Source organism: Carassius gibelio, chromosome B18 (genome assembly GCF_023724105.1).
Source record: "Carassius gibelio isolate Cgi1373 ecotype wild population from Czech Republic chromosome B18, carGib1.2-hapl.c, whole genome shotgun sequence".
Classification (NCBI taxonomy): domain Eukaryota; kingdom Metazoa; phylum Chordata; class Actinopteri; order Cypriniformes; family Cyprinidae; genus Carassius; species Carassius gibelio.
In genome coordinates, this window is record NC_068413.1 from 22,011,490 (window position 1) to 22,035,831 (window position 24,342).

At 36.9% G+C, this 24,342-nt stretch overlaps 1 protein-coding gene and 1 long non-coding RNA gene across 3 annotated transcripts in view; both read left to right on the forward strand.

Annotated features, from left to right (window-relative positions):
- Window positions 1–24,342, forward strand: part of LOC127977144 (contactin-5) — a 288,917-nt gene that overhangs the window by 180,602 nt on the left and 83,973 nt on the right. For both annotated transcript variants that reach the window (XM_052581846.1, XM_052581848.1), the window contains exons 7-8: window positions 3,644–3,847; window positions 14,634–14,736. In XM_052581846.1, the coding sequence (XP_052437806.1) occupies window positions 3,644–3,847; window positions 14,634–14,736 (307 nt within the window). The remainder of the gene's footprint in view (window positions 1–3,643; window positions 3,848–14,633; window positions 14,737–24,342) is intronic.
- LOC127977146 (uncharacterized) lies at window positions 18,511–24,048 on the forward strand. The gene is made up of 2 exons (XR_008158121.1): window positions 18,511–23,711; window positions 23,745–24,048. It is a non-coding gene; the product is annotated as an uncharacterized LOC127977146 (long non-coding RNA).

Genomic DNA, 24,342 nt, shown 5'->3' on the forward strand with positions numbered 1-24,342 from the left:
GGGCCTCCTGTTCCACATGGGAAATTACGGTCCTTGTGTGTCAACCAATCCGTCTACAGCTGGTCGATGCAGTGTGTTTCCAGACAAGCATCAGCATCAAGGCTCAAATTTACCGGATCATTAGAAATGAAGAGAAATCACAGTCAGACAATTATTTCACGCAGACACAGGCAACATGAGGAAGCGTTTTAGTGGCCTGTCTCATATCTCACTCCTCAGTTGTCCTCTAATGGAAAAGTGGAGGAGATCCCTGTTACATATATATATATATATATATATATATATATATATATATATATATATATATATATATATATATATATATATATATATATATATTGCTCACTGGCTCTGAATACACACAGACAAACCACTGGTAACAGGAGGGGTGGGATGTTGATCATTACTTGCTTGGGATGAGTGTCATCATGCATCTCAACCAATGAGAGCATTTGGAGTGGGCCTAAGATTACAGCACCAATCAAATTATTTAGGCTAAGCATTAAAATTCACAAACCACTGTTCACTGTTATTTTTAACAGAAAAGAATGCAACATGCCAGTAATTATGACTTCATTAGTGGGAAATATACATTTTCCAATAGCAAATGAAGACAGCAGAGAAGCACTCTCGCTCAGCGCAGCAGAGTTCGTTGTTTTAACTTTGTGGTTAATTATTTTGAGTCGTTTGGGACACGGTAACACACGGCCCTCTATCACAATATATTACTTTAATTTACTATTTATATAATGCCTATGTAGCTAGATTGTGTTTTCTACATAACTGATGTCTTTTAATGCTCCTGTATGTATGTTATAGTAAATATTGTGCGCTCTTCAAGAGTGTGTAGGAGGCAGAGCTGTAGCATTGTACCAGAACTAAGGAACTGAGGAACCGAGCAACCTATTTACATGAGACAAGGCTGTTTTTAGTCTATTGATTTTCTGCAATTGTTTGACTAGCGCGGAAAGCTGATGTGAAGAAAATTAACATCATTCACTGGCTACGAGGTCACAGAATGATTTGTCTTTAAATGCCAATACTGATTTCCCATCAGGCTCAGAGCTGCGTACCTTCTGAGGGGCACCAGGTTTTAAGAATCTGATGAGATCAACACTTTAAAAGCAAACGTTTAGCAATAGCAAGCAATTTATTGTGAACCATGATATGAATGTTATGCTGTATCAGAAATCTGGACTGAATATATGGAATGGTTCTGCTTAAATACTTGACAGTTGTTTTGTTGATAAGTGTAAGCTGTGTATATACATTAATTTCTTTACAACACTATACTTTTCCATAAATAAATTAAAATTAGTAAGTAAGTGATTAAGTGTATGACTTAGCCAGTAAGCATGCAACTTTATTTGTTCCGTTTTAACTTTTTTATTTTAACTTTTTATTAACACATTGACTGTAAGACCTGTACGAACGTCATTCGGTTATGAGAGGGAACTATTAAATGTTTGCTTAGAGGATTAACATTTGAGATGTGTGGAATGGGAAGAACTGCGGGGAAGTTATTTTAGGACTTGTAGGACGGCTTTGAGGTTAATTTGTCTTTCATTTGCCTAAATTGCTCGTAGGAGGTTTCATCCACATTAATATGGCTAGATGACTTTAAAACTGAAAGTAATTGAAAATAATTTCAGATCACTGAGATGTAAACAGGATATTACTCTCAATACGATCGCTATTGCTTTACCACTCAAAGTGTAGAGGAGGCGTTGTTGGTTGCTGACCTTGATGAATGTGTGGAGCGCTAATGTTACACATTTAAAATAAAAATGACTGTGTACTCTTATCTTTGCTCCATTTAATGTCGTTTTCAGGTTCTTCTGGGAATGTCCAACAGTACGTGGTCGGAAATTACATTTATGATATGATGTGCGATTTTGGCTGGAATAAAATATACACAAAGTCTGATTTCTTTCTCACTTTTTCACATTCCGGTAAAACAGTAAGCATATGTTGAGCTAGTAAAAACAAAATAAAGTGTAAATAATGCTAATGGTGTAGGTAATACTGCTCCTTTTGTGTATTTAAGCATTGTCATACTGAAATGGTCAATGATGGGAAAGGTACTTTAGTTACAAATGCCTGTTATATTATAAACTTGCTATAATATAACCGTACTTCATACTTCAGAAAACCGTAAATTAACCGTAAATTAACATAAATTAACCGTACTTCATACTTCAGAAATAAAGCACTATTGTAATATTCAGATCAAAGTCATAATGAATTTTCATTCCATTCCAGTTCAGTGCCTCTTGAACAATAACTTCAACTTTCCTCAGTCACTGACAGTTGTAGGTATTTGTGCAAACCCAGTGCATGAACTCGAAAAACGGTATCAGAAGCCTCAGGCGCTGAGGCCGTCAGCTAGAAATACTGTATTGTGATTTATATTGTTTGACGCTTTATGAGGACGCCTTTCGTGAGAGTCCTTTTGAATTTTATTTATGAGATAAATATTCATTGTTTACTCAGGTGACATTGGCCCTTGTGTATGAAAAATTGAACTGGAATCTCTTTAAAGAGTGGCAATCCTTCAGTGATTAATCAACGGGAACGCGCCACCTGTATTTACTATGCAAAAGAAACCAATGGTCTATGAAATTCATACTTTAATTATTTGGTGAGTAAATTGGTCTTGGGGAAATTCATTTGGATCAAGAGGAAGTTTCTCTCTCTCACTCCCTTTCTTTTCTCCTTTTCTGCAGCAAGAAATCTTATGTGACTATGATATTCGACACAAGGCAAACAGCGTGGATCAGAGTAGTAATCTGCTATCAGTATATGTCCTGGATTTATATGGCATAATATAACCGCTTCAGAGTTACAGAAAAACACACATAATTTTGTTCTGTTGACAGCCTGCCTTTTGTCATTTGGTTTCTGGCTCAATGTGACATGATAAAGAATACTTCATTCCTCTGCGTATCTGTACGGAATAAGAAATGTGCCCCATTCTCGGAAGTGACAGTAATGATTGATCACAAAAACATAATGATTGCATGTCTTGACCTTTTTTTTTTTTTTTCAACTGTAGAACTGTAATTTTTAATATTGTGATTGGCTATGGAGACATTTTGGCCAGTGCCTTGCGGTCAAATTATGTAAATGCTTTTTTAAAATTTATTACTATTACTTTTGATTGTAATAATATGTCAGTAAATGTTGATCTGAAGCTTGTCTATAAAACGCTGAGACCATCTGATTTGAGTTCAGCCCCAGCTCCTGAAACTATGGTCTTGGACTTGATTTAAGATGGGTCAATTTGCAACAACAGTTTGCATAGAAGAGATGTGATTTATTGTTTTCTGCTTTATTGTGTGGGGCCTAGTCTGGACACAAGGGTTACTTTCCTCATTCCAATGCAGTTTGGTACAGTATGCCAACACGAAACTTTATCTCTTTAGGTTTTTATAACATGCTGGTGATGATTGCCCTGAACACTGTAGTAGAGAGCGGTAAATTAATCCATATCACCTACACATCAGCTCCCAGACTCCCCCTCCTGTGAGCCCTCGCTCTGACAAGGTCAGCGGGCAACAATGCAGGTTCAGGCAGTGGTTTCCTTAGGGACATGTGTGTTGTTCTCACAGCTCATCTGGTTGCTCTCCTTCTGCCCCGGCAGAGATCATCTACAGCTGGGTGTTCAATGAGCTTCCCTCGTTCGTGGCAGAGGACAGCCGGCGATTCATCTCGCAGGAAACGGGAAATCTGTACATCTCCAAGGTGCAGCCCTCGGACGTGGGCAGCTACGTGTGCCAAGTGAAGAACACTGTGACCAACGCCAGGGTCCTGAGCCCACCGACGCCTCTGACTCTCAAAACAGATGGTGAGATATTACACGCACTTCACACACACACACACGCACACACATATTCCTGCTCCCTAAATTCCCATAACCTGCACAGCAGAACTAGGCTGGGATACCAAGCACCACTCTTGGTGAACTAAATTGATGAATCAATACCATGACATGAAGTCTTTGCTAATAAATTAAATTAAGACATTATTTTACCGTTTTAGCTCATGTCTTAAAAAAATGTAAAAAAATAAATAAATAAAAAAAATACAATGACTATAGCTTCCGCTGGCACTAAGGCCCATATAAATAAAAATGTAGGTCACAATAATTTAAACATTTTGTGAGATCGCAGTATATATCATAGCATAAACATCTTTGCTGTTCACTTACCTGATACTGTACTTATTATTAAAATCCAACATGTTACCAATGTGCAGTTTGTTTAGGTGAGATGTGCTATTGCTAATCAATCAGCATATGACTCTGGGCTAGGATATGATAAATGGGAGACAGAAACCCATAGACTTCCATTGAAGGTGGGACCTGAGCCATATTTAGAGGCTGTTACAGAGACCTGGGGTGAATTTTTGATTTTACCATATTAGGTTAAACCACATAACAACATGCTAGCAATAAAGCAGAACACTTTTGCAATAGCATAACAAACACGCACAATAAAAAAAAAAAAAAAAAAAAAAAAAAAAAAAAATGTTATGTATAGTCAATTTAAATTGTACAAAACAACAGGTTTTCCTCACCCTCACATCATTCAAAATCTTTAAGACATTAAGTCATCTTCAGAAAGTGTATTTATTTATTTATTTATTCTTTTTGAAATCTGTCTGATTTCTGTCCTTCCACTGAAAGTATTTTCAGTCAAAAATGTGACGCTTAAAAATTTTCATAAAGAGAATACAAAATAAATCCATATCGGCTGAGTGGCTTTATTCCCGTCTTTTTGTTGCCGCAATTACTTTAAATTAGGAAAAAAATAATAATAAATGATATTAAATTAGCTTATGCATTTATTCATATATAAACAATTGATCAGCGAACATATACAAAAGTTTTATATGTACAAATACAACCATTCTTGCTTGATCCGTGAACAAATCTCACTGGTTCTTGTGGAAGCTCATACGTACTAATATGATACGCAAGAATGAATCTCATTGGCTTTTGCACGTCAAGCAATCATATTTGAGCTTTTATGATCAAATTTAAATGGCATAATGTTATTGCTATGACTAAAGCCGTAATTTAACAACATGAAGGTGAGTAGGCTAAATAATGATCATTTTTGGGTGAACCAAACATTTCATTTTTTTTCCCGATAATATCTCAAAAAAGCATGGCAGAGACACAGAAGCAAAAGCAACCGAGGGGCTTAGCTGGCTGATCATAAATTGATAGGAATGTCCATTTTCTTCCATGCAACAGTTTTTCCATAATCACGATGGAAATAATATACAAATTTCAAATAACAAATGTCAGTTTGTAATTTCAAATGCCATGTTAGCCATCATTTCCCATAGAGAGAGGCTTGTAAATGTGCTTTAAGGTATGTAACAGCTGGACTTTTTTCAAGCTCTGAATCCCAATACAGGAAAAAGTCCATCAGTATCTCAGAAGGCTAGAAATAATGGATGTGCCTGCAAATCAGGCTTGAAAGGAAATGTGGCAGTTTTCCAGCGGCGTGACAAGCGGGTCAGTTGTCTATATTAGTGCTTTTATGCCATATGAAGCCCATTTAATGAGACGTCTGACTTATATATGTAGTTTTTATGCCTCATTCTCTCTTCTTCTTTCTCGCTGCACGAGCGGCCTTTAGGCCAAACCGAAAGTGTCATGAATTCCAAAACATCCCCATTAAACAGAGAGCATGAGGCGCTTTATCTTTTGCTTTAGAGCTCTTTTTTTCCACAGACAATGCGCTCTGGTGAAACTGCCCATCAGGGAAATAATTTTCCAGCATAAAATTAACCGAATCAGTGGTCCTCTTCCATAATGGGCAGTAGCTTCTTTAATAGCAGATTCCCGAGGGCCAAGCGGGGGAGCCAAACACCCGGCTGTCACTTCAGGCGTTTTTCCACACTTCACAAACACGCACGCATCACCTGCTGCCGGTACACGTCAATGTCATCCAACCCGGTATGCAACCCCAGAACAGCCGGGCTAAAAGGACTACAGTGCCCTAAAAGCTTGTTTTTGCCTACGTTGCTTAAAGTTGCACGTCCTTTGTTAGGGCGCCATGTCCCCTTCGGCATGCTCTTCGGCATTTGCATAACCTTGTTGTTGAGAAACGTTCCTCAGAGACATGCACGCATCTAAGCGCATTAGCATACTAAATTGGATTTGCGCCTCTCCTTAGCACAGATTGCAAATGCAAGTAGCGTTGTGTTTTTCAATCGCACTCGGAAATTAGAGAAAGAGCAGAGAAGGAAGGCTGAAGAGCAAAAGAAAAGTCCCGAGGGTTATCTCAGAGCCACAGGTGGTACAGTCAGAATGAATTGCTTTGTGGCAGCTGCATTTGCAAATAACCATACAGTCTGGGTCTCGTGCGGAATGAGCGCCAGTTCAGCGAGAGGTTAGTCACCCATAACACAAGCACGGCTGATGGGAGTCTTTATTCATTCTGTGCCTGACGTACGCAGCGTCCGCTTGGCAGACGTTGTGTAGGAAGCATCACGCGTTCAGCAGCTAAATGGCTCGGTGGGCTGCGCCTAAAAGCCTGAAAATGATTTTGACACCCCTGGCCGAGCTCGACTTGCCTCGCTTTCAGACAGTCTTCCAGTGATCTCGAACCGCACCAATCTACAGCCCACTATTCGCGTTTCCTGCTGAGACAGGATGATAATTAACTGCACGAGAGGCTCCACGCCTATGTCCTTCCCTTGGCTATGACACTCTTAATCAAAGCTGCCCAACTGCATATGCGCTCGGCTGCACCTACAGGGCAAGTCATGCATCTTCTCCACCCGGGGAAACAGCAAAGGCAGCGGAGGCCCTCTGTACTTATGTGATGAATCGCACCTTAATAGATGCGACTCAGATGGAACAATAACTCTCACAGAGCTGGAGTGCTCGCAAAAAACACTCTGTGGTGCTGGGACTTCTCATGCTTCTCGCTTGGCCTTGGACCTTGAAGGAGCAGCATTTTTAAATGGAGGGTCAAGCATTTCTGAGGCCTTCGTCATTATCATTAATTTATAGGAGAGAAGATATAGGTGACCTTGGATTCGAAGAGCGAAAGTGCAGTGGCTTCAATTATTGAGCTACGAATGTTGGGTCAGTGTTTCAAATAACATTTCAAATGTCACTAAGGGTCATAAAAAATGCAAACTGATAGCATTGATGTCTCATTCTCTAATAATACCACTGTGTACATGCTTTTCTAATCATAAAATGAGAAACCTGAGATGCTAGAAAAAAAAAGGTCTCAGCGTGCTGTACAAAAACCCTTGTCTTCCTTTTGAATGAGACTACCATGTCTACTTCATGCCCACATAATGTCCCCAAATTTGAACTAAAGTAGTATTAATGATTACTTTGTTTTGCTGTGTGCTTGTAAAGTTTATATTACATTAACATCTGGCAGAACTAGCCTTTCTGGACAGAACTAGCCTTTCTTTCATTACTAGCATATAGTAATGGTTACCCCAAAAATGCAGGATTGGACTAACATCTAGTTGTTTAGTTGGGGTTCGTACACATTATGTGGATTTTGTATAAATACAGTTGCCACTAGCTGAATTTTGCAAGAGTTAATTTAATCGTGGAATGCTGTTGTCACTCTTGTAAATAAGCTCACATAACATGTTTGAGCACTCTGAAGAATGACGGAATGTACTGGTGTAGCACTGTGCCAGTCATATTTAAATAAAGCCAGTGTCATTCTTTTCAGCGCAAGCACACTTCTTTTTTATGCAAATCATGCTTAGCCATAAATGCGCTAGTATACCCGATGGAAATTATTTTAAGGCTATTTAAAAGAAATTCAATAAATGTTTTCACACATTCTTAACACTTTAAAGAATTTAATCATGCTAATATTTTACTATTTTAAAACAATAATTCTTTTATTCTGACAGCCTTAGTTTTAAAAATGAAATCTCAAAAATATTTTTTTTTTTAAGTCTTCACAACTGGCCGCATTGTCAATTTTTACTGTCATCTTTTGCATTTTTCAACCCCTGCATTAGGTCACTGACCAGGACAAATATATATTGTAAAAGCTCCTGCCACACTAATCAAGAAATCAGAATGACCTTTCATGATGGCCATTTCTCTCAAACTGCCATTTCAGTTCACATCATGATGTCACAATAAACATCTATTGGGCCTTCAGGAATACTTTTTAAGAAGGTCTTATGAGTTATGCCTCAGTGATGTGTTCAGACACTGAGTGGACATGCTAAGGATGTATATAAATGCTTCAATAGGTGCAGTGTGGACTACAGAATGAATCGTCATGACACATCTCATAATTGTGATTTTAATGGGAAGTGAAATGGTGTTGTGATGATGCACTGCATCACATGATCACACATTAAATATTCTGACAATTAAATTGTAGGCTTTCTTTTGTTACGGATAACAAGGACCTTGACAGTCATCTGTTTCCAACAGACCATCCATTTATTTTTTGTCTTCAAGGAGTAGTTCATCCAAAAATGTACATTTGGTCATCATTAACTCACCCTTGTGTTTTTCCAAGCCCAAGGGACTTTCTTTCTTTTTGGTAAAATAAAAGTTTAGCACTATATTCATAGTGCTTTTATCCATACAGTAAAATTGTATGGCACTGTCAAGCTTCAAAAAATGACTAAAAGCATCATAAAGCCAAAAATAGCCATGATTTGTGTAAAATATTCCAAGTCTATAGAAACTATTGCATGACTTTAGATGGCATAGGATATAGTGAAAAAAAAATGTGTATAAAGCACTTTGATAACTTTTTGGTAACCCACCATTCTTTTTGACTGCATGGACAAGAGCTGTGTGAATATAGGAAGAAAAAAAGAATAAAGGTTTGGAATGACATAAAAGTGAATAAATGCCCTTTAGAAGTTTCTGCACCACCATGTAGATTTTCTCATGGAGTTATGTTTGCTTTCAATTTGCACTTTTGCTTTGGTTTAGTCATTAGAAAATAGATGTGAAGCCCAGCATTGGGATAATGGATTTTTTCATTAGCAGTTGGATGTAAAAGCTTTAAAGTTCTGATGGATGCCCAGACTTTCATCAGGTGATTGTTCTGCATAGCACAACAAAAGAAAAGGAAAATTGCATAGCACAAAATGACCCCATTCCATGTTAATAAATGAATTAAATTGTGATTCGAAAATCGACATCGCAACACACACAAAAAAGGGTTTTCATGTGTTTGTTTTGGCACAGCTTGCCCAGAATTCAGTCTTATCAATTTCAGCCCTTCTAGACACTAAATAGGATACACAGAAAATGCATTGCAGCGTAAAACAATCTAATATTGCAAATGTATTATACACATGGGATGGCTTTGGAATCATAAATGTGTAACAAGTAAGGAGATTGAGATTGAAATTGAAAAGTTGTTTGGGGAAAAATGGACTGCTATCACAAAATAATAAATGTGCTGTAGATTACAGCTGCATAGGCAAGTGGTCAGAGTTTAGCTGGTTTGTTTCAGTAGTTGGTCCCTGCTGGCCTGGTTCTGTAGATGTCATGTTTTCAGCAGTCCGTGACCAAAAATCATCTTTGATCACCATTCAAAAGCAGGTTTGTAAAATCGCTGATGCTCTCTTTTTTTTTTTTTTTTTTTTGTCAGTCTGTGCATTCGTGGACAGATTTTAGTGATTCTTTCTGCAGGTTACATAAGAAAGTGATTACACCAAGTGACTGTCTAATATGAGTGAATCCTTCAAATCATTCATTTGAACAATTCATTCAAAAACACTGGTTAATTTAGGTTCGTAATCACAAAGTATGTAACTATTGCTGATTAATTCAGGAACAAAACCAGTGACTGTCTATGAGTCATTGAATCATTCTTTCAATCATTTTTTTCAATCAATTTTCAATCAATTTTTTTTATACTGACTCATTTGGAGAAGTCATCAAATCATTTATTAAACTGATTCATACAACAGCACTCATTTATTCAGGGAGGAAACATGAATATATGAGTGGATCAGTTGATCATTCATACAATCAATTCATTGAAAATATGCTGATTCATTCAGGTATGGAATTGTCTCAGTAAGTCACTAATCTAATTAATTACATGAAGTGGTGATTAATTCATCAAATTAACCGCACATCAAATTTGGAGAAATTACTCTGAAAAAATAATTTTAAGTCATTTTTGTGCAAAGCATCAGACAGAGATTACAAAAAGGTTCAGCAAGAAATATTTCGTTTGATAAAATTTATTACATATACTCATTTGGAGTAAATAAAAGTGCGTCCCGTCAGTCACTAAAGTGTGTTGCAGTTGTTGTACCATAGCTTTGCTTGGAAATATATTTGTTATCCTGTGTAAAAGCCATATCACACAGTCAAGCCTCCTTCTTGTTATCTCAATAACTTCTCAGAAAAAAGGACTTCATTTCTAGTGCTATTGATCTTTTCAAATGAGTAACAGAGGTTTGGGAGATCTCTAGAATTATGGCACATACTGAATTTGTGCCTTTGTGCCACTGTTTTTTCTTGCTTATTTATTTCCTTGCTTATTTATTCACTTTACTGAATAAAAGTAATATCACACAAGTGTGTGTATATTGCTTAAATATAGTAGATTGCCAGTGGAAAGATTTTGGAGGGCCGTTTAAAGTGTCAAACGGCATACAATTTTCCACTTTATATAATCTTTTGCTTTCACCAGTGGTGGTCGAGACATGTTCTAGATTAAGGCACAATTGCAATATTTATTATATTTTTCAAAGTGTGAAAAGGAAAGAAATACTTTCTCATGTAAAATTCATACACCAGTTTCCCATTTAATAAGACTGATTATTATAATTAGGCCCCTGAATGGGAGTGTTTCCCTTCGTAATTGCAGACTTACTCAATGCCAGCTGACATATCACTCAGCAAATGGATATAGATGGGCGCTCACAACATCCGCATGAATAAACAAAGGATCTGTGTCCTCCAGCTACGACTGCAGAAGTGAAATGCAGCCATTCAAGATTCCTCTGCATTCCACGGAATTCTGCACATCAATTAGACTCCAGCGTGGTGCTGTTTCGAGGACAAATTATCTCGCCCCGTTTCCCAGCGGCCTCTATAGTGTTCTTGCAAAATTATTTAGTTTAGCAGCTTGTCATGCGAGCTACTGTGGAGAATTCCCTCTCTTTGTCACTGGCTTCTACTGGGTTTGCCGTACCGTGGCACCTGTTTGCTGTGATCCCTCGAGCTTTGTTGTGCTAAATTGTAAATCCAGGAGATTGCTTACTCTTGTACAGTAGATGGAATTAATCAATGCATTAAAGGGTTAGTTCACCCAAAAATGAAAATTACAATCCAGTTGGAGTTATATAAAAAATTGTCTTGGCTATTCCCAAGCTCTTTTGTTTTAGTCAGCGAGTGTTGCAGTTGGACAGTCCACAAGTCTTCAAATAAATTGCGCACATTCATAATAAACATACCTCACATGGCTCCGGGGGGTGAATAAAGGCCTCTTGTATTGAGTCCATGTGTTTTCTTAAATAAAATATCCATATTTCAAACATGATAAACACTTTTCTATCGCTTCCGTTATCTGTCATGCGCATAAGCCATTCTTGCGGATGGTGCAGCACGTATGCGCAGCGCACACACTTCTGAGATATGCTAGTCTCGTGAGTTTGTTTATAGGAGCAATATCCATACTTTAGCAAAGTAGGTCTCCTCTTGGTTTATATCGAAATCCTCCAACGTTTTTCTTTGCAAATACTCGGTTTGTACTTCTAATTCATGACCAGCATTTAGTTTTGATATCTCTCCACACTCGTCACTATCATTCAATGCCAACGTCCTATGCCATCCACCAGAACGGCTTCCACGTATGACAGATAATGGAAGTGAGAAAAAAGTGTTTATTACTTTTGAAATATGGATATCTTTCTTACAAAAATGCATGGTTTCACTACAGGAGGCATTTATTCATCCCCCAGAACCATGAGAGGCATGTTTTATTATGAATGCGCGTGCTTTATTTGACGACTTGTGGACTGTCAGCACCCACTGACTGCAATGATAGAGCTTGGAATAGCTAGGACAATTTTTTATATAATTCTGACTGGATTCGTCTGAAAGAAGAAAGTCATATACACCTAGGATTCTTAGAGAAAAATGCAAACTAATAAACTTTTTTGGGTGAACTAACCCTTTAAGAATAATATCCATCTTTAACCTGTAGCTTGATGAATGAGATTGGACAAATAGGCTAACCTTTATTTCTTTTCTTTTTTTCTTCTTTTTTTTAATAGAACAGTTTATTGATCCTTTAAACAAAACATGAAAGAAAATGTATTTATTATTAATTTCTTTATTTATTAATTTTTCTTGTATAATATGATACAGGAGCTCATCGGGGAGGAAAAAACTCAAGTGCAAACATATGCAGTTTAGTGCATTTGCTGATATTTTATATGGCCAAATTTAAAGACGAAATTCTGATAGCTTGTAATGTAAATCAATGAGATATTTGTAACTGTATAGCAGACTTCATAAATAAATATCAATTGCTGATCTATGTTTCCCAATAATATGTCCTAGTAAGATGATATTTAAATGCTTAGTTTATGATCAAAGCTCTGTAGTTTTGTTTTGTGGAACAAAACATAACTGTACATAAAGTGTCCACAAACGTTTTGGGGCTGCTATATGTACAGTTGTCACTTTTATAAAATGTCTTGGGTTGTTGCACTATTGATTGTGAGGTCAATGTTCTAGAGCAGCTGCTCTGGATATTTCAGGGGATAGAGTCCTCATGAGCGATGTAATCCATCATATAAGAGCACCTCAGGCCTCTACTAAACCTACATGCACCTACACGGACCAAAAGAAAAAATAAAACACAAGCCCAGTGCACAGGAAGCACAAGCTTCCTGTCAAAAGCTTTAATTAATGAGTACAGTCTTCAAAAAAGCAACCGGGAAGATGCCAAGGTGGAATTTCATGTGAGTGGGGCAAAAGGTGTGAGTAATGTGCTGATCCAACACCTACAAACAGAAATATTTAGAGGTGTGCTGCCCCTTTGAGTAGGGAGTAGCAGAGCTAACGTATCAGTATAAAATCACTTGAAGGCCTTTAAACATGCCTGTTCACTTCAGCAAGTGGATCACAGTCAGATTGCACTAAAAGCTGGGTGTCAATGCACTCAAGACACACTGATCAAATCACTACAACCACATATGAAGGTGCTAAGGGACACATAAAATGTGTTCAGATCTCTTCCGGGAGACTTCATAAGAGCTTTACTAAACCAGTATGTGTCTGGTAGTGTTGTCAAAATTGTAGGTTTTCAGTTAATATCAGTTCATCATTGATTCAGCGATGTCATCGTCCAGCTCAGTTCACTTCAAATAGTATCTGTGCAATCATGTTGATGATATCGCTGGAAATTAAGTGTCCCCAACTAAGCAAGCCAGAGGCAACAGCGGCAAGAAACCAAAACTTCATAGGTGACACAAATAAAAAACACAATTGGAGAAACAGAAAATGTAGTAAACATGCTCTGTAGCTCACCTGGTATAGGAACATTTGCAATGCGAAGTGATCAGGTACAAGTTTAAAGAAATCAGCTTATCTAAAATTTGCTTTTGGTTTATAGTGTAAGTAAGGTTAGGTGGTTCATTATGTTAAAATGCTATTAATAAGACTGATTATCATAACATTAATGTTTTAGTGCCACTAACTGGACATTTAATGATGCGATATATGCAACAACCAATGTTCGACCAACGTTGCTAGATTCATGTTCATCTGTTTTGGATAAAACTGAATATGCTTTTAGCACCACTCACTATAAGTGTTGTAAAATGCAAAAGATGCACTATAGAATCATTTTGTAAAAATTACATATTATTCACTTTTTTTTTTTTCACCGAGCCTTCAAGGATACTGCTCTTTTGGCTCACCGTTTTCTTCATACTATAAAATTTGGGAGTAAGCACTTATTCGGATGCAGTAAAAGTCTGACACTAGTTAGCAAGATAGCTAACACTGCTTACATCAGCTGTTAAGTAAGTGAATTTTAAGGTAATGACTATAGAGTTAGAATCATGCTAACGTTTAAATGCAAATACAAATAGCATGTGACGGGTGCCTGTGTTATTTGAAACTTTACACTGCCATATATAATTGTAGAAAATGCAGCCTGTAACCTCATAAACCAGCTAAATGAATTATGTTTTCTGTGAAACATATTGCTATTACTATTCTTAGTTAATATATATATATATATATATATATATATATATATATATATATATATATATATATATATATATATATATATATGTATGTATGTACAAGCTAAACTGAATTGTAATTAATATTGTAAATTGTATTTTTTTGCTGAACCTCATAAACCAGCTAAATGAATTATGTTTTCTATGAAACATATTGCTATTACTATTCTTAGTTAAAATATATATATATATATATATATATATATATATATATATATATATATATATATATATATATATATATATATATATATATATGTACAAGCTAAACTGAATTGTAATTAATATTGTAAATTGTATTTTTTTGCTGACAGCAAAATGCAGCATGTACACTTACCTTTGTGCATGTTTTTTTTTTTCTTCTTTTTTTTTAGGAGTGATGGGGGAGTACGAGCCCAAAATTGAAGCACATTTTCCCCAGACAGTGCTGGCAGCCAGAGGTGTCACAGTGAGGCTGGAGTGCTTTGCCCTTGGGAAGTAAGTATGCTGGCACATTCAACCCACCCCCACCCAGACGGCTTCCCGACATTGCGCCACCTGAAGGTGCCTTTCTATCACACAAAGGCAGAACATGCACCGTCGCTCCCTTGAAACACCTCTTTTGCTGTTGGAATCATTAATAATCATAATTACGACCAATTTAACCAGTCAAACCACTTTCTTTTCAGAATAGAGAGCAGAATGCATCCTCCAGAGATGAGATGGTACCAGGAGGATAGCTATTTTTACCCCTGACTCCGCTCTGCTGTTAAATGAGCTCTCCACAAGTATTGAACTCTGTGCCATAACTGATATAGTGGCAATTTTGCTGTGATTGGTGTAGAAACAGCGCCGAGATTCGGCCCCTGGGAGCTGTATATTCTCATAATAGTTGTACGGGGCGGGAGAGGGTGAGGGCCAGGGGTTGCGAGGGAGGAGAGCGATTTGAGAGTCTGTACATGCCATTGTTTGGAGGATGCTTTTAATATCTGTTCTGTTCACATATGGTCAAGGATAGCACAGTGAGAAATGAAAGTGGCTGGTACAGACCCACAGCCGGAAGGCAGAAAAGCACTCCGACATCAGTGATTGACCGGGGAGGCTTTTTCCATACATGCTTAAGATGTGCTTCGCCATGCCAGGCTGCTCGCTTACACATAAAGAGATCATGTAAAAAATGCTCTCTGATTTTCTTTGATCAGAAACTGCTGCCATAACTTTGGGTTTGTTTTTAGTTAATACCGTATATAAGAGGCTATATGAAGGCTCTTTCTCTAGAATTAAATAGCAAAATAAAACAGATTGCTTATATACTATATAGGCGAATGGGTAAACACTTTAGTTTAGGGACCAATTATGTTTATTAACTAGTTGTTTTTTTAGCATGCATATTAGCTGTTTATTAGTATTTATAAAGCCCATATTCTGCATGGCATTATTGTACATCCCTAATCCTACCCAGTTCCTAAACTTAATGACTACTTTACTAACTATTAATAAGCAGCAAATTAGGAGTTTATTATTAGAAGGGCAAAAATCATCAAGGTTCGTAAATAGCAAGTATAAAGTGTGACCAGTGAATGCAGATGTTGATGTTTAGAGGATGGAGTGGTTGATTGAAATTTTTTATATCATTTTATGCTAATATAACAAAATATTAACCACAGAGGTATTACTTTTCAAGCAAACTATTCCACGGAAAATTATATATATACACACACAGTACAGACCACAAGTTTGGACACACCTTCTCATTCAAAGAGTTTTCTTTATTTTCATGACTATGAAAATTGTAGAGTCACACTGAAGGCATCAAGGGCTATTTGAGCAAGAAGGAGAGGGATGGGGTGCTGCACCAGATGACCTGGCCTCCACAGTCACCGGACCTGAACCCAATCGAGATGGTTTAGGGCTGAGCTGGACCGCAGACAGAAGGCAAAAGGGCCAACAAGTGCTAAGCATCTCTCGGGGAACTCCTTCAAGACTGTTGGAAGACCATTTCAGGTGACTACCTCTTGAAGCTCATCAAGAGAATGCCAAGAGTGTGCAAAGCAGTAATCAAAGCAAAAGGTGGCTACTATGAAGAACCTAGAATATGACATATTTTCAGTTGTTTCACCCTTTTTTTTTAGTATATAATTCCATATATATTTCCACATGTGTTAATTAATAGTTTTTATGCCTTCAGTGTGACTCTACAATTTTCATAGTTATTAAAATAAAGACAACTCTTTGAATGAGAAGGTGTGTCCAAACTTTTGGTCTGTACTGTATATATTGTTAACATTGTGTTTGTGTTATTTTCTGCTTTATTTGTCATTGTCTGGTTGCATTCTGTAGAACTTTCTTTGGGATTCTCAGTTTGTAGCTTAACAGAACTGATAAGGCGTTTTGCATAAAGGAAGTGCGATTCTGCATTTTAAACACATAATCCAGTGTCATCGTGCTGTAATTCTATTTGCGTTTGTTATTTGTAATGAATAATTCAAATGCAAAGCCTATCAAGCGCAAACACCTTCTAAGCCAAACTGTTCTAAGGGCCCAGTAATTGTTTACAGTGCCTTCAAGGACCCCTTTGTGAGGAAATGTCGTTTACAATTAATTATCCACATTAGAATAATAAGTCATTACTTAAACCTAGACATTAATATATGTATTCATGTTGGCTTCTCTCTTAGTCCAATTAAACTTTACAGACTCTTAGCTCACTGCTCAGTGAATGGAGAAATCACTGAGATCTCACCAGTGGCCTTTCCCTTCGTTGGCAGCTCATTTAGTGCCGATAGCGAATCCTCCAGTGAACTTTAGGCCTCGCCCCCCTTACCCAGAAATAAATGATTTATCAGTGCACATTATTAGAAAATGCCACTCCTCATAATGAACTAAACTGAACTAAGAATTGCTTTTATTCTCATGCTGTCACTCAGTATGTATGACAACCTAACAGTCAGGGCGACTAAGGGCTGGCATTGTGTGCAGGGAGAAGGCTAGAGCGTTTATTGTCAGTAGTGCCAGTGCTCTGCCCAAAATGTCTGCAGGGATGCTTTTCAGAGCCGGCATTGTACCGTAAACTTTCAAAGGCAAACTGCCAGCTTATAAAGGTGAATAGGGCTGGTGCCGAAAATGTTACCGGGGCTACAAGAGAGGCTGCTTTCATGCATGCTGGCATTTTTCTGAAGGTATAACCTTTCTGGATAGTTCTCGTACCACTTAAGAAATAACGGTTAGATATTTTGTTATGAATTTTTTTTATTCAAATGATTTTATCTTGAACATTTTCAGGGTAATACAAACAATATGAATGCTCATTTTACTCATAAGAATATAGTGGAGTATTATTGTGCATTTTACAATTATTTGAATTGATTTCAAATTGTAATAACCTTAAAATTAATTTAACCTTGATTAAATTAACCTTAAAAAAGAATAATTACTGATACTTTTAGAGGCTTCAACTGATCAGGGCTCTGTGGATAATCAAGTATATTTATATCTTACAAAAGCCCCTTTCACACTGCACGTTGGACCCGGCATATTGCCGGAACAGTGCCGGGTCGCCTTCTGTGTGAAAGCAAACGCGTCTCGGGATTGATTCTGGTATTGAACCCGGGTCGGCCACCTAGTAACATTGCCGGGTTCAATCCCCGGACGAGCGCTTGTGTGAACAAAAGCCAGATCTAATTCCGTGTCGAAGTGATGATGCGCATTATCGCGTGACTCTTTTACCGGCTGTTTTGAAGGAAGATAAACGTTCACTAAAAAAAAATATGTGCAAACTGTAATGAAGCAGAGATCAGTTTGTTCCTCACTTTCCGTGCTGACGCCAAGATCGTTCGCTTGCTTCAGTTAAAGAATAACGTACCTAACGTTTTCAACTCGTACATTACACGGGACCTTTACGGGTGGTGTGTGAAAGCTTGCACATATCCCGGGTAATCATTGGCAGTGTGAAAGTGCAAAATCTAGCGACCCGGGAACAATTGCCGAACACTTGTGAAAGGGGTTATAGATATCACTGGGAAATATACAGTGACAACTAAAATGACAAAATAAAATGTTATTTGCATTTTATAAAGTTATAAATTATTAAAACCAATCAGAATTTCATTAAAATTTTTGGCCATATATGTCATGCCCCTGAACTCTTTGTTTTGTGTTTTTACTCCCCATGTGTGTCTTGTACCATTTTAATTAGCCATTCCTAGCACCTAATCCTGTGTTTATAAACCCTAGTCCATTCAGTTCATGTTGGTCAGAGATTATATGTCCCATGTATTACTTTTGAAGGAGTGGATGCCGATTTGCCATATCCTTCATACTGATATTAATTATTTTATTACATGATTTCTTGTTTGACTATTAATCAAGTTATAGCAAGAGTGAAATGTGTAACCTTATGTGTGCTGTATTTCTTTTCCTCAAGATTAATGTCCACATATTATGTGTGTGTATCCAACCGTAATGATAAGACACTCGCCAGTGCTAGAAAGCCTTGAATTTTAGATAAGTTCTCTGTGTACGTGTGTTAGTATCTGTCTGTACAGGGAGAAGCTCAGACAGTCCCAGGACAAACGATCAACTGCCAGTGTCCAGCATATCAGATATACGTCTTTGGAGAGTTTATCTAGGTTTTGGAACCAATCAGAATTTTGTTGACTCATGTATTGACGCAATTAGTATCCTCTGTCAGGGTATAACTGTGGTTGATTTTGTATTGTACTGGGGGGCGGCCTGCGAACTCCTTCGAGAGTGTTGAAGCTGACTTCTGCTGATGAAATTGCTAACTATTTTCTTCAAGTAAAATTATTATTATTAATTGAACTCATATCTGAGTCCTGGTCTTCATTGCGACATATCTGGTCCTTGGGTTTTAACTGTAAATTCCCCTACAGTTAATGGTGGAGGATCGGCGGGCAATAGTTCTTTGTTGACATCCCTGATCAATCATCAAACCAAGGTAGGAAAGATTTTAGATTTAATATTATTGGTAGGGACTGTCTGTAAGTGGAGGGGGTCGAGAGAAGGAGGAACGATAGACTCACTCAGACGTGAGGGGGTAGACACCAGCTCCAGGGTGGAGTAGGTAAATTGGTGTCACAATATACCTGTAAATAAGTAACCTTGTGAGTATAAGGGGTACAAGTACACATCGGTAGGTCTTGATATAAGATATTTAGAGATGTGTACAGTTACAGAGGGAACAGGTGCACACCTATAGGTCTTAGAGAGAGACGTAAAAATTTGTTTCTAGGTGTGCACAGTCCAGGGGGGGACAAAAACGCATTCTTAACAGGCATGTGAACCAGTAAAGGGCAGTGCTGGGTCAAGCACCGAGGGACAAGGGACACATAGAGCCGTAAATAGGCAGTGCTGGGTCAAGCACAGAAAGCCGAAAAGCACGAGAGGCCATAAAGGGCAGTGCATTTACGGCCAGGGTAAGCCAAAGTAGGGGTATGGGAAATCCCGAGAAGAATGTAAGACGCTAGACGGGGGTTCTAGTCGTATCTCGCTCTTCCAACTCTTGATCACCCACCATTACAGACAGGGGCGCCCCGAGCTTAGAAATAGGCCAGGTCAGTGGTTAGGGAAAAGAGTATCCAAAATTAGTGTTTAAAAATAAATAGTGATAATTCATATGTGCACCTATAAAAATATAGGGATATATGCAAAGGGAAAGTATTGATTGATCTGGGATGCCTTAGGAACAACCCCAAAAGAGCTAAAATGTAGTTTTCATGACCCTGATTGGATTGGACCAGTATATGGAAATTCTGGAATATACTTTGCAATTTCATCACGCAGAAGTCAAGTGCTGTTGGTAAGATCGCCGCCTCAATATGTTTTTGGTTTATGATAGAAATATGACTGACAAATTAGGTAACCTGGTCAGCCCTGATAGAAATAATGAAACAGAAGAGAGCAAATGCTGTAAACAGTTTGGCTCTGAAGCTCTGACTTTAAAAAAATATATATATTCTCTGAATTCATTTAAAGAATGATCAGTCTGAGCTTTAATTCTGATTGTAATGTTAAAACAAAAACTTGATTGGCTTTAAACTTAGAAAGAACCTGAGAAATAAACATTTATAAATGTATGTGCCGATTTGTTAAAAATAATCCCAGAAGTAACTGAGTGATGATTTAATCTGATTCTCTGTGCATAGAAGGTTTAAATGACAAAGAATGATATCATAAGACCTGTTCCAGTTCCTATATAATTGTTGAAAGTCCTGACAAGGAATACTGAACAGAATTCTGGGTTAGTGAAAAAAAAAAAAAACTGTAGGCACACAAATTGGCAGTGGCATTTTGGAAAAACTTAGAAGCTTATGTTTTGTTAAAAAAGATAAAATTACTTTGACTACAATGAAGCCGTTGTTTTATCTCATGCTGGCCCCCACCATGACTCTGGCTTAAGCTTTGAAAGTACCAGAGACATGTTCTGAGTAAAAAAAAAAAAATGTAATTTCTATATTTACTAATGTTTGGCCAAAAGAGTAATTTTATTGTTGGATTGCAAAATTATAGTTACGCAGCATCATAAAAAAAGAAAAAAGAAGAGAAAAGAAAATTATTTTTTGTTTATGAGATGATAAAGTTGTAAACAAGTAACATAAACGGGGGTTTCAAAGTAACTTTGAAGACAGCATGCTAGCAAGACCCAAAGTAATATACCTGGGTCAGATAACCTCTGACAGATTTAAAACCAATGTTGAAATTCAGAAGCCATGGCCAGAATTAAGTGAATGGATAAATACAAGTTGATGTAAAAGTAATGACAATGACTGCAAAGAACTTTGAGAAACATTTGAGTTGCGAAAATAAAGTAAAAATACAAATATAAAGATGTTTATTTTTAAAATGCATATAATTTCTGACAAGTTTTAAACTGGGCTAGAGTAAAATGATAGTACGATGAAATTATGTTAAAAATGAATGAAAATGCATTGTTACGAGTCCTGAATCCCTCAGAGTTCTCTCTCTCTCATTCAAAGTAAGCTAAAATGCCGTTATCTGAGCTTGTGTTTAAGTGATAAGATATTTATAGTACAGCACAGTGTTTCAGTCAAATCATAGGCAGAGATGCTAAAGGACATGCTAAAAAGAGTTCAGATTTAATGCATTAAGAGGGCAATTGGTAGTTAAATGTTCAACTGCCCAATGCATGTAAGAAATAAGAGATTATAAAAATAATGAATAACAATAAGCAATTGTTGAAGAGACATGAGGTCTTTAAAATCATAATACAGACCCTGAGCTATAGATGTAATAATTTTGCATAGTTAAACAGTTGTATTGCTATTTGTTCTATGACCAGTAACTTATCTGTCTTATTTTTAGTCTCCACCATCATACAGGGCCTGATGGCTGCAGCTACAGAAGCAACAGAAAATTACAATGAATGGACGGGTGTGAAAAATAAATTCACTGAGTAATCTCAGCATGATAGTTTGGAGGTATCCAATTGAGTTTAGCGATTAAATATTAGTTTGATTAACCTTTTTCAATGTTTTAACACTAGTAGGTGCTGTCAATGGCTCTCATGGTTCTTGAGTGCACCTTTCCTAAGCTGCAGGAAATACTGGATTCTGGAAGAAGACTGTCGAGGATGTTGCAACGGGAAAGAGTGGTTACCAGTGTGCATGAGGTGATTTCTCAATGACGGGTAAGATCCTCTTCTGGCCAATAGGGGACAACCTAAGGCAGGGGGTCACCGCCACTGGGCACCTGCCCTGAAGGGAGGTGTTATATGTGAGATGGTAGTGGAGTTGAGCGGATGCTTGATAGGCCTAGAGCATCATTAAGAGGGGAACTGTAGGAAGTACAGCAATCTGCCTCAAAATGTGAGCTCCTCCAGACCTGATCACCAGCAACCGCATTCCTTGACTGATTGTTGTGACAAGCGTCCACAACTTGATGCAACTATGCCAGGGGATCACACCCTGAGGACAAGGAGCTTATTTATAAAGAGTTAATGGCAATGGGCTTTCAAGAACCATCTGAGACCATGTGATGACAGCCATTATTTTGAGACAAAAATTTCTTATGAGGCTAAAATGATATTGAACTAATATGTCTATATCATAGTCTTTACTCATGCAGGTCATTAGGAATGACACAAGATGATAACAAGATATGGTGGTGGCTAAAAATGAAGACTGCTTCTGCTTAATCAAGAGATGGTTTAGATAACAAAGGTTAAGGGAATTAAGCATGTAAGGTAAAAATAATTTTAAAGAAATGTTCCTAGCATTATGTATTTTAAACAGTTTAAACTGAGATTTTAGATCTAGAAACTTTGACATTTTTAACTTATTTGAATAATTTAGGGTTATATGTTGTAATGAATTTTATATTATAGTCTAAGTTAAAGTTTGGCAAAAATTGTCAAAATAAATAAATAAATAATATTTTGCACAGTAAGAGAGAGAGAGAGAGAGTGCTTGAGTGGAGGCAGGGATAGTGCTCTTCTTCTATTATTGGCCTGCTAAGAAAGAGTAACCAAAACAGAGCAATAATTTTAAGACCAAAACAACAGCTGATTTTTCTCAAAATAAAAAATCATTAATGAACAGGCAAACTTTGAGATTAGATAAGAGATTAGGTACAAACTTGGTAAAATGCACAGACAATGTTTGAGTTTAAATCCTTCCGATTTAATACCAAAAGGAAAACCTTAAATATGAGCTGTTAAAATATAAATGTGTTAAGTATGTGCATGCATGAGGATGGCTATATATATATTATTGGGGGACAATTCTGTTCCTGTTTTGTTTCAATTGAGTCACTAACCTCTGGAATGAGTGTTTTATCATTACAGATGTGTTAAGTGAAATTACTTTACAGAAGTCGATAATTCTGAGTGAAACTAATGAAAAGACAATGCCGAACATGGGACGAGCTTGAAGTGGATTGGTTATCCAGCTCTGTCTGCTACTGGTAATAATGACTTGTTTTGTCTTTTATAATGCTGATTTAAATCACTCTCTGGATTAATATGTTAAAGAGTGTTTATATGATTGGATTTGTGAAATTTAAGTTTGCCGTCCAAAATGGGTTTAAAATCCATGCCTAAATTTAAATGAGGGTCTAAATTTTAACAAGTTAACACTTTGTTGTTTGAATGGTGAAGGTAAATATTTTAGACTTGACGGCAGAAAAACAGTGACAGATTGGCTACGTCACTAACCAAATTATCCAGAGAGCACCCTCACATAAAGAAGCCTGGTGGGAAAACAAAGGAGTGAATCCTGCTTGTGTAATATAGTGCAAAAGCTTTATGTAGTGGTTTATGTAGAACAGAGATAAGTTGAACAAAAACGTGTGGATAGCCCCTTAATGGAGCAAATCCATAACAAGAGGTTTGAATTAATTGAAATAGCACAGCAAAAAAAAAAAATAATAATAATAAATTTTGTTTGAACAAAACAATTGTAATAGGCTCTATGGAGCTGCTTATGAACACCTGTCAGGTCAAATCAAATTAATATTGTGAACACTGACAGGGCTTTTTGATAATGTATACTGTTTCAATACAGATTTACAGAAACTGAGGATGTCTCTTTAATAAATATTTGGGCGTTTAGAACTAAGTAATAGTATTGTTCATTTAGTAATAGTATTGGGAAATCTGTGTGCTCTTTTTCAGTTTATAATAATTTTGAGTAAATAAATATCACTGCCAAATGACAAACATGAACAAAGGTTTTAAAGACATTGATCACGTAGCTGATGTGTAAGCATTTCTAACTGACAAAACAGTGAGAACTAAATTGACTTAATACGAGGTATTGAGGATTTGCTTCTGAATGTGTCATTAATATAATCTGAGTACAGTAATATGGTATGATAATTGACAAGACTTACATTTAAAAAAAAAAAAAAAAAAAAGGGTAATAATAAGGCAATGAGTATGGTTAACAGTAATGTCCTGGTATAAAATACATGCATGACAATAAGTGGATAGGTTAGTTGTATTTTTGAAGTTAGACACTTCGATACTTAAAATGTAATTTTGATCAAATGTTGTTAACAATGACAAGTTTGGGTTAATGGTTAATGTATGTGTAAGCAGCATGTGAACTATGATGACTGCAAATGGAT